Raw genomic sequence first — 11536 nt, forward strand, 5'->3', positions numbered from 1 at the left:
TCATCCCTTGCACTGATAAAGCTTAAGAATGTGATCCTAGAAAACAAACACAGAGCAGCCACCACCTAAACAAATCTATTTCAATAAACATCCAAGGAAGCTTCTTGCCACTGGTTGCTTTTTGTTTACTTTCCTCTTGTGCCAAGATTTGTACACATTCAAGTTAAAGTAAAGAGGATCCCATTAAACACTTGTGTTTCACAGACTCAACCCTCAACATTTCCACCAACTGGCATCATAAAGAAAAGAAAAAAAAAAGATACTGGAAGATTTATCCAGTAGTTGAAATGTTAGTATATACAGTATACATACTACATACCCTATGGCTGTGTCTATACTAACATTCCCCTGTACTTGAACTCACCTATATAGTTAAATTGTTGCAGTGTCATGTTTGAGCCCACTGATGTCCTGGGGGATAACCCGTATTGCTACTGTCCTTAATATAAAATTAATGTCATGTTAGAGTGGAAAATAAACATTCAGCTTTTCTTACACATGACATGCAGCTTGACAACACCTTTAAGAAACCTACATGGTTGACCAAACATTACTTCTACAGCTGTTACCACAAGAGAGACAAAAGGTAATAGCTGTATTACAGATCTTAGTTTTAGCCTTTCTTTCATCAAAATCCCCTGAGAATGGCAAAACCCATAGCACAGGCTACACACTGAGCTGTGATTTGAATTTTCCTGGGTGCTTGAATGAACAATAGACGCAGAAAGCTCATTAGCGATTGACAGTCCTTTTTTTCCAACAGAGTTGGGTTTCCCTGTACTGCCCACAACATCTCCAGACTGCTTTGAGCTCTGTCCTTCAGACATGGTGGTGCTTCTCCAGGACTTACAACTTATCTCATTTGCTTCTGAGATACTTCAGCACAGTTATTTATGTTGGTGAAGAAGTGCACCAAGCAAAAGCATGAAAGTATGAGCTTTCCCTTACTTGAGAGCATAGGAACAGACCTTCTCTTGGGACTGTACTTTTAGGTGCCTTCAAATCATCTCCCTCAAAGACCTTTTTTACCTTTTGTTGACCTTGTTCTGAAATGGCAAGTGAAATCCAGTGAATCATGAACAAGTTATTTGAAGTGGACAGCATATCTGAGCACTTACTGCTCTTGAGATCAATCATACTGACAAATAAATACCTTGATTATTACAAAAAGTTATCTCTGCACGAATAGGGTCAATTAACAAAGATGTTACAGTGAAGATTTGGAAGTTTTGTCTGAACTGGGTATGGCAAGCAGGATAAGGCCCTGCTAATGAATAGTAAATAAAATCTCTGCATGTTTTTTGTACTGCTGATCAACTCTTGACTGTTTCTTTGACTTTTGTCTTCTGTGAGGGATTAAAGTTTAGGTTTCCTCAAAATTTATTCTTCCTTTTTCTAATTTTTATGTAAAACTTCAAGGCAGTTGTGCCAAAAGTTTTGTATAAATTTTGTAGTGTACAAAAAATAGCACCTTCTCAGCAAACCTGCATTTTTTAGGCTTTATCAACAAGGAATTATCAAAAAAAAAAGCCTAGCATTTGCTCTGACCTTCTTGGATAAGCACTTTTACCTCCTGGGCTTTAAAGCAGAATCACTCTGCTAAGCAAAACTGTTGGGAGAGCTCTTGTAGGACGTCTCACTATTTTCCTATCATCTCCTGTAGCTTTCCTTTCCTCTAAGGGGTTTGTCCATGGAGTTTATGCCCAGATGAGCATGGAAGGGGATTGGAACTAGATGATTTTTAAGGTCCCTTCCAACCCAAACCATTCTATGATCTATGATTATAAATGTATTTTGACACAATTTTACTCATCTGGCTTGGACTATTCAGTACATTTTTGAGAGGGCTTTTTCTCACTATAGTAAGATTATCCTTGATACATATGAAATATTTCATCTCCATATGAAATGGTGTTGTGGGTTAGGCCGCTCTGGCAAACGAAGCCAGCCACCCCCCCCCTAGTCGTTGAATCACCCTCCCCCAGCCCCAGGAATGAGGGAGAGAATTAAAGGAGAAACGGGAAACCCATGGGTTGAGATAAGAACAATTTAATACAGATGATTTAATACACAGTGTAGATGCTCACCACCCCCTCATATGCGAAGCCCGTCTCGTCCCGAAGCTGCAATCCCGGACGAACGAGAGGCCTCGAAATAGAGAGGGGCAGAGAGAGAGAGATAGTACTCTGAGAGTGGGAGTACTGGGAGAGAGAGAAAAAAAAACAATAGAACAAAAGTGCAGCAAGCGCAAAAGAGCAAAAGCGGCGAAAGAGCCAAAGCGCAAAAGCCCTTCTTTCCGACTGACCCTCACCTTTATACTGGGCATGACGCTGCATGATATGGAATACTAATTGGCCAGTTTGGCCCTCAATCTTAAGTTCCACCACAAATCACAAGGGGAATTGTGTCCCCCTTGTCCCGGCTATGCTCCCCCCTTATCCCGCCGTGCTTCTGCACTCCGGCACACTGAAACGTCCTTGGAGTCTCACGTCCAACCACAAACATCAGCTTGCTATCAGCATTCTTCTCAGAACGAGCCTCTGAGTAAAACCAAAACACGGAGCTCTTCTAGCTGCTAAAAAGAAGAGCTAACCCTGTCCCAGCTAAAACCAGGACAAATGGAATGTTTCATCTCCAAACTACTTGCCAAATATTCACTAATAAATCCCAGAGCAGGTAAATAACCTACAGCCATACTAAGAAGCTCCAGCCCTGAATATGGCTTGGATCCTTGCACCCTATGGCGCGTGCCTCTGCAGCCACATCCATACTTGACTGATTGCCATCGTCTCACTGGGTTTTATCTGCGCTGGCAGTTTGCAGTGGTGGACTGCACCCAATCCGCATGAGATAAGATGTTCCTGCAGGAAAGAGTTGCCTCCTCCACTGCAGCTCCCCACTCTGTGATCTCAAGCTTCTCCACAAAACTGAGTTTGGAGTCAGGTGGATGTCACTGTTGTACCGAGAACGGAGAGAAGAATGACATAGAATTCAAGTCCAGGAGAAAATGCCAAAATGCCAACTCTTTAATTAATTACAAATCCGTATATATAACATGGTTCGCAAGGATGGCCAAGGCTATTGGTCGCTTGACCATCCACCTCCCAGAGTGATTGGCTAAATGCTACAACACCCATTTCAAAACAACTTTCCCAGTGTGCCATAAACAAGACTGCATAACAAGCTACAGGTGCAAGATAAAGTCTTAGTTTACAAAAACCTCAAACTGTTTCTCAGCTAGCCTGCATGGGAAAAAGAACTTTCACAGGATGCTGCAGCAGCTGGAAAATTTCTCTGCTTCTAGCCTTTTAATATCCACAGTGGATACTGGGATAAAAAAGAAAAAAATATTATAGATCCCCTTCAGGAATATTCAAAGCATCCCATTGCTTTTTCCTGAATGTCTCTGAAAGTTCAGTGAAAGTGAATTTCCATTCACAAGGGATGTTTGTGGAGAAGAACGTGTCCCAGACACATCCATCATGTCTTCACACTGGGCATGATAGGGGGCTTTAAGTATCATGCAGGAGATGTTCAGTGGTTTGCAAGAATGAGGTCTACCATGTATTTAGCATCTTTTCCCCTCAGGGCACGGTCTGAGTGCTAGAGAAGTCAGTGAGACTCCCATTGACTTTGGTGAGCTTTGGATCAGACTCAAAATCACAAGTGGGTTACAAAGCAATTTAGGTTTTGGTTTGAGCTTTCTGTTTGTTTGATAAAGGAAAGTACTGACATCTGCCTGAATATAAAGTCCTCTCCTCTCAGGAAGTCTTTTGTGGCATATACAACATAGAAGCGTTTCTTAACATCATGCTTGCTCTGGCTCAGAGCCAAATAAAATGCCAATGATGCCCTGGAGAAGAGAGAGAAGGTACTTACATACCAAGCGTCCTCCTCTGCGGATGGTACAGAATAGATAATTGGTATGTGGCTTAACCAAAACCATATCTGCATGTATCTGCAGGCCTACTCTCCACTGTTGATCTCTCCATAAAATCTATTTAATGTAGTTCATTCACTGGTTTCACATAGAGAAAAATTAACAGCTGTGGTCATTATCTAAACGTGCTCAGTGATTTGGACTGTGGACATCTGAAACTCTGCCAAACAATCTCCAGGGGATTTGGAGAGGTGCTTTGGTCCTATTTGATACTAGCAGTGAGGCAAGAGGAGCTGAAATTGTTTTGCAGCTATTTATCTAGACACAGCAGAAAAATGCATCATTCTGTTATAGGTTGATTTCAATAGTTTGGCGAGAAAATGATTCTCTACAGCCAATAACTGTAAAATTAATAGTTAAAATTTATTTAGGGCAAGCAAGCAAACAGCGCTGGGTGCACCGGGAGTCTCTGCTCCAGCAAGACGCACACCCGCCGTGGCAGTTTTCTTGTATTTATACAAACACACTCATAGCCCCCCCCCCAAAAGGTCAGTCTCTCCCAGGAAATAATTTCCATAGTCCCCGCCTCAGGATCCGCCTCAGGCTCCTCCTCGACACGCCTCCTGGTGGTCGTGGGCAGGGGTCTTCAGGATGAAGGCCGGAGGTCTTCCTCGCGTGGGCAGGTGTCATGGTTTGATGTGGAGGGGGGGGTGGTTCTGGTGGCAGGAGAGGGATTTTGCTCCCTGCGACCTCCCCGGTTTTGGATCCGGGTTAGGCTTAGTTCTGGCCACCGGATCAGACTGTCATCCCCCTCGGGGTTGAGCCAATAGGGCGCCTCTGCGAATTGCCCTATTTAAGTCAGGACAAGGGAACCGGAAAAGGTGCTTCGCCCAGGATCGACCAGAGAAGGGAGGAGGGCACTGCCCCCGCTCCCTGGCTCCCGGCCGGGCGGCTGCCTGCGTCGGGCCGGCGCCGCCCACGGAGAATGGCGGCGGCGGAGCCAGCTGGGGAACTCGGGGGCACCCCACTCCCAGGGTGCCCACTGGGCTGAGTTCACCTGGAGAGGACTGAGATCTGAGAGAAACAGCTGCATCGACAGCAGGTCAGTGAGGATGGAGCGGGAGGAGGTGTGCCGGAGCCGAGTTTCCCCTGCGGCTGATGGTGAGATAGCAGGCTGCCCCCCTGCAACCAGGACGGCCTCGGTGGAGCAGCGACCCACTCGCAGCCCGTGGGGAGAAGATGCCTGAGCCCGAGGATGGTCGTGTTGGGGGCACGGCAAGGCAGAGAGGCATCTGGAGTCTTCGTGACGACCCACGCCGGAGCGAGTGGCTACAGCTCCCTAAGTACCCGAGACTGTGGTATAGCCCACACCGGAGCAATCTGTGGGGAAGGATTGTTTCCAGTGGGCTGGACTCACGTTGGAGAAATTTGTGGATTTTTTCCTCGTGGGTAGGGGATCCATTGGAGCAGGGGAAAAGGGTGTAAGGACTCCTTCTCCTTTAAGAAAGAAGCAGCAGTAACAGCACGGAATGAACTGACCTGCACTCCCCCAGTCCCTGCCCCCTGTGCTGCTGGGGGGAGGAGGTAGAGCCGGGAGGAAAAGGAAGGTGGGGGGGGGAAGGTGTCGGTTTTAAGATCTGGTTTTGTTTCTTTCTGTCCTCTCAAGTAATCGGTTTTTATTTCCCTTTGTCCTTCTAAGTAATCATTAATAAACTGTTTTGCTTTGAGAAAAGCGCTGCCTGTTTTGCCCAGGACCATGGTTGGTGGGTGCTCCCTCTGTTCTTGCCTCAACCCTCAGTCCTTTTATTTTGTTTTTTTTTTTCTCTCCTCTCTACTTTATTGGAGAAGGAGAGACTGTGTGAGTTTTAGTTGCTGGATCAGCCTAAAACCACGACAGTCCTTTTGGCGCCCAACGTGGGGCTCGAGGAATTTGAGATAAGAATAGTGACTGGGAGAGGTAACGGGCAAAACATGGACTTCACAGTGCTGAAAAACAGAAGGACCTTGGGAAACTTTGATTGTTGTGACTGGTGAAGGGACAAGGGGTGGATTGTTTGTAAAATGTGTGTTCTTCTTCTTCTTCGATGTTGTTGTTGATACTGTGTTCTTTTTCTGTAACTCTGTGTTCTCTTTCTGTAACTAAAGTTGTGCCTAAATATGGAATTCGCAGAGGCGAGGGGTGGAATTTTTTTTTTTTTTTTTTTTTTTTTTTTTTTTGAGATAAGAGTGATTTAATACAGATGATTTAATACAATGTAGGTGCTCACCACCCCTCGTATGCGAAGCCCGTCTCGTCCCGAAAACTGCAAATCCCGGACGAACGCGAGGCCCCGAAATAGAGAGGGGCAGAGAGGGAGAGAAAGAGAGAGAGAGAGAAAGAAAAAAAAAACAGCAGAGCAACAGCGCAGCAAGCGCAAAAGAGCAAAAGTGCAAAAAGAGCAAAAGCGCAAAAGCCCTTCTTCCCGGCTGACCCTCGCTTTTATACTGGGCATGACGCTGCATGATATGGAATACTAATTGGCCAGTTTGGCCCTCAGTCTTAAGTTCCACACAAATGACAAGGGGAATCGTGTCCCCCTTGTCCCAGCTGTGCTCCCCCCTTATCCTGCCGTGTTTCTGTACTCCGCACACTGAAAAGTCCTTGGAGTTTCACTTCCAACCACAAACATCAGCTTGCTATCAACATTCTTCTCAGAGTGAGCCTCTGAGTGAAACCAAAACAGGGAGCTCTTCTGGCTGTTAAAAAAAAAAACTCTGTCCCAGCTAAAACTGGGACAGCAGGGGTCTTCAGGATGAAGGCCGGAGGTCTTCCTCACTGTGCACTTTTCACCTCTTCCCTAAAATCCCTGATTTGGCTGAGCTTGCAGAGCCAAACCGGTTCCAGCCTGGTCTGTCCTTGAGTGGACATCTGATCGTGTTACCTGTCACTATCTGAAGACAAATGTTAGTTTTTATTAGTCCTTGTCTTTCCTACATGGGCTAGTTTTTGTGTATCCCTTCCTCCCTGCAGAGGTGTGAGATGTGAGTCACAGCCTTGCCGGAGTCCGTCTTATCTGTCTTATCTTTTCTCACCAGCCTCCTCCTGAGCAGCTAGTATTTTACAGCAGGGACTAGCACTTTACAACTTTTAACATTTTACAGCAATAATCCATACAACAGTTAATGTGACAGTATTTAAACAATAATTGGTTAGTATTTAATATTTAAACAATAACTAATATATATCTTAGCTAATATATATAACTAATATATATATCAGGAACTATCCTGAGAGATGGTGGTTTCTATTTGATTGGCAAATTCTAATATATTACTTATTACAAATCTCTACTGTTATTTTGAAATACTTGCCAATCTGGATTGATACCTGAAAAGGAAACTGAACTTTCCAAGACTTGTTTTAAAGTTTTAGAAAGCAGGTATTCTTTATTGCAGCGCTGGGTGCACGGGGGATTTCTCCTCCTAGCGTGCACACCGGCTTCTGGACAGAAAATTAGTTATACACTATAATCATGCATAATTCATAACATATTTACATATTCTTAAACAATTGGTTAATTTTCTCTCGCTTTTCATGTAAATTACTTCACATGCTCAGTTTTCCTCCTCCGCCCCTTTCTTTTGGGTCTGGGGTGTAATTAGGGTAGGTGGTCCGTGAGTCGGTGGTCACGATCTCCCCCTGCCGGAATTACCTTTTCCCCCAAGTCACTGCATGTTCACAGTTTAGAAAAACATGATAACAAAGTTTATGCAGTTTCTGCAGTTTCTGGGATGTTCCCTCCAAGGGCAGACAGCTCTTGATAAAGAGTCTCTGTTTTAATCACTGCTGACAGCTTCAAGGATGGACGTCTTGTTAGTTTCTTTAGGTATGTGTAAATCACCTACTGCCGACTAAACCCTTCATGAAACTGCTACACAAAACTTTAACCCCTTTATTGTTGGGTAACAATTCCCCCCTTTTCTTTATCCTTGCGAATTCTTTCGCAAAATTTCATATTGTTCATGTTTAAGAATTGTGAGTAGCACCCAAACTCTCCTAGTCAACTTGGTTAATTGGTACCAGAACATAAAGTTTACAATTGTTAGTATTGTTACTGCTACTAATACTACAAGCAAACGATGTATTAATAAGTTCAGCACTCTAGTTGCTGATGGTGAATACCCTATAAAAATATTCCACCAATGATGTTCTCCATCTTTCTTCACTCGTTCCAGGACGTGGTGTATTTCTTCAGCGTCGTGATGGACAGTTATCAGAGTTTTTTGTCCATCTTCTCGGACTTGCTTCAGCAATCGTCTTAAGTCTTCATGTTGCACCAGTCTTTTCAGCAACGCTGAGTTCATTCCAATAGGGGTAGGCCGCAGGTCATGATACAATGTATAGTTAGATTTTAGTAATTGATAAGATGTGATGGGAGCTAAATAAGTAAAATCACATCCTGTGATAGCTACAAAATTACAGATACAAAGGTTAGAGTGATCATTCATATTTCTAGTAATGTTATCTACCAAAATGGAATTACAGGAAGTTCTCATGCAAACACAGCCATTACCTATATATACAAGTACAGTTTTAGGTTTTTCGTCAGGATGTATCTCAAAGTGACAAACATTCTGTTCAGTGTCAAGACAGATGTCTTGAGCTCTGATGGTATTGCTTTCACAAATGAATCCTTGTTGCCCTTGCACAATACATGTGCTAATGTCAATTGTTTGCCATTTATTCTCACTCTTTCGTGCCCACACTCTGTGTTCCAAGGGATATAGTGTAGTTCCATTGTGATTCAATCCTAATGCAATGATTGGATATATTGTGTATACCGAAGCATTGTGTATAGTTAACACAAAGGCTGTGACCATATCATTTTTGGGATCATAAGTAAAATTAACTAACCTGCCACCAAGATTGGAATCTTTTTTCAAATTATTTGCCTTATCCCATATCACTTTCCGAATCTCATTGGGTAAAGTGCCTTCTTCACCTTCCTTTATAATCATAGCTGTTGTGGATTGAATCCACGATTGAGCTTGGATGCAGCTGAGAGCTAAAGAGATATTGTTTTGGGCTGCACCAAATGCATCTATAATGGACTGATGGTCTTTTTCATTTATGTTCTCCCACTGAGGTAATGTACGTGATAAAAGCCACTGTTCCCTTCCCAGAGCCAAAAGGGAAGATCGTAAAGGATGTTCCAATTTGTTTAGGTCACTAGTTATTGTAACTAATTTATTCATTAGGACCTCAGAGTCTATATTATTTAGAACTCCCATTCCTGTTCCCAGGATACCGGTAACATCCCTCTTCATTCGTTTTTCGGAGAAGATATTTCGTCTATGTAACCACATTGTCCACGCCATGTAAGAGGTTTTCAGAAATGGTGAACAAGCTGGCTGGATAGTGGAGATGTTACTTTGCATTGACAATTCAACTCATCTGAGGGATCGTGACGGGTTAAACAATATCTGCTGTTGTCCCGTATTCTGAATTACGTAAGGTCCAATTTCAAAAAATAGAGTATTTGGCATAGGTGGCGTTGTGCTAGATGGACTTGTTATCATGTTAGGGCTGGGAGTGATTGTTGTCACTGGTTCAATAATGCCCATTTTGAATTTAAATGTGAGTGCCATGTCACCTTTCTGAGTATTCCAGAGGCAAATTATAAAGACAGGCTGGGTTAATGTAAAATTGCTCCAGCATTCTAGTTTTTCATTTTCGAGGGCACAAAGATTCTTTGTGAGCACAGAATTATTGGTTCCTTCTACAGTAATTTGAGTCACTTTCTCATGGATGGTTCCATTGATCATTCGGCAGCCTATTTGGATCCCTTCTCCGACTGTTCCCATCAAGAGGGGAGCCTCACTGTCCTTGTCCCAGCCCCACTCATGTTCTGAGTATATTTGCATTCCATGCATAACCACAGTAGCTAAATTTAAGTTCAAAGATGGTCCCATACTTCCTGTGGACTTAAGGTAGGCGTGAGACCATGGCCAACTTGGAGTGGAAGTGTTTACCATTTCAATCATACTTATCAGAATGGTGACAATTAACATCGGGTCAGTCTTATTGTTGTTGGTCCTGTGGCTTCTGCTGTCCATTGTTCCTCAGGTGCTTTCTTCACCCGGGAGTAATGAATCCAAGTAGGTCGTTCTCTGATCTTGATCGCCGTGTAGGTTGCCAGCAATATCTGGAACGGTCCATTCCACTTCTCCTCAAGGGGGTGACCTGAAATAGTTTTAACATAAACCCAATCTCCAGGTTTGAATGTATGCACTGGAGAATCTAATCCCTGTGCCCTGGTGGACATTACTACTTTGTTTACTTCTTCCAATTGTTTTCCTAATGCTATCAGATATTGTTGTAAGCCCATTTCTCCAACTTGACTGAGATCTTGCCCTTGATACCTAGTTTGAAATGGTTTCCCATATAAGATTTCGAAGGGACTCAATTTTTCCTTAGTTCTTGGTTTAGTTCGAAGCCTTAATAGGGCAATTGGAAGGACCTGATCCCATCTCAAGTTGGTTTCTTGACAAATCTTGCTTAGTTGTGTTTTTATTAAGTGATTCATTTTCTCCACCTGCCCGCTTGCTTGGGGTCGATAAGGTGTATGCAATTTCCAGTCAATTTCTAAAAATTTACTAACAGATTGCACTACTTGTGATACAAAATGCGGCCCTCTGTCTGAAGAGATTACTTCAGGGACTCCAAACCGAGGGATGATATCCCTTAGCAAAACTTTAGTCACTTCTCGGGCTTTGTTAGTTCGACAGGGAAATGCTTCAGGCCATCCGGAATAGGTATCTGTTAATACTAACAGATATCTATACCCACCTTTTCTAGGCAGTTCCGAGAAGTCTATTTGCCAATTCTGACCTGGAACACATCCTTTGCCAATGTTTCCCAACTTTACCCGGTTGTCTGCCTTTGAGTTATTCTTTAAACAGGTTTCACATCTACTAACCACATTTTTTACAGTTTGAAATAAACTTCGTGCTATTATTTGCTTAGAGAGAGAATTGTATAAAGCTTCTGTTCCCCAATGAGTTTTGCCATGCTCAGTTTTTATCAACATCCATAGTATTCTAAAGGGAACTATTATTCGATTGTCCTCTACTGTTGCCCATCCTGATGGATTAACCTTAGCTTTTAAATCTTTGATTAGCTTTTTATCTTTTTCATCATATTCTACCTTTTCAGGTAGTGATAAAGATTTTTCCGGGATCAAACTTAATACCTCACCTTGTTCCGCTGCTTGCCTCGCCTTATGATCAGCCAATTCGTTACCCACCTCCTTGTCAGTGTTACCTTTTTGATGACCTTTACAATGCATGATGGCCACAGCTGTTGGAAGCTGAACTGCTTCTAAAAGTCGCAGTATCATATCGGCATGTTTAATACCTTTTCCTTGTGTAGTTAAAAGTCCTCGTTCTTTCCAGATTGCTCCATGAGCATGTACTACACCAAAGGCAGACTTGGAATCTGTCCATATATTTACTCGCAGCCCTTCAGCGAGCTCCAGCGCTCTCACCAAGGCAATTATTTCTGCCCTCTGTGCAGACGTACCTTTTGGGAGAGATCTTGCTTCTATTACCTGATCAGTTGTTGTCACCGCATACCCGGCCATTTGGACTCCATTCTTCACAAAGCTGCTCCCATCT

At 43.2% G+C, this 11536-nt stretch overlaps 1 protein-coding gene across 1 annotated transcript; it reads right to left on the reverse strand.

Annotated features, from left to right (window-relative positions):
• Positions 1 to 7843: 7843 nt before the first annotated feature.
• Positions 7844 to 9508, reverse strand: LOC147526180 (uncharacterized). The gene is given in 1 exon segment (XM_086630292.1): positions 7844 to 9508. A coding segment is annotated over 1 exon segment (1665 nt).
• Positions 9509 to 11536: the final 2028 nt, after the last annotated feature.

The sequence above is a fragment of the Tauraco erythrolophus genome, chromosome W (genome assembly GCF_009769465.1).
Source record: "Tauraco erythrolophus isolate bTauEry1 chromosome W, bTauEry1.pri, whole genome shotgun sequence".
Classification (NCBI taxonomy): domain Eukaryota; kingdom Metazoa; phylum Chordata; class Aves; order Musophagiformes; family Musophagidae; genus Tauraco; species Tauraco erythrolophus.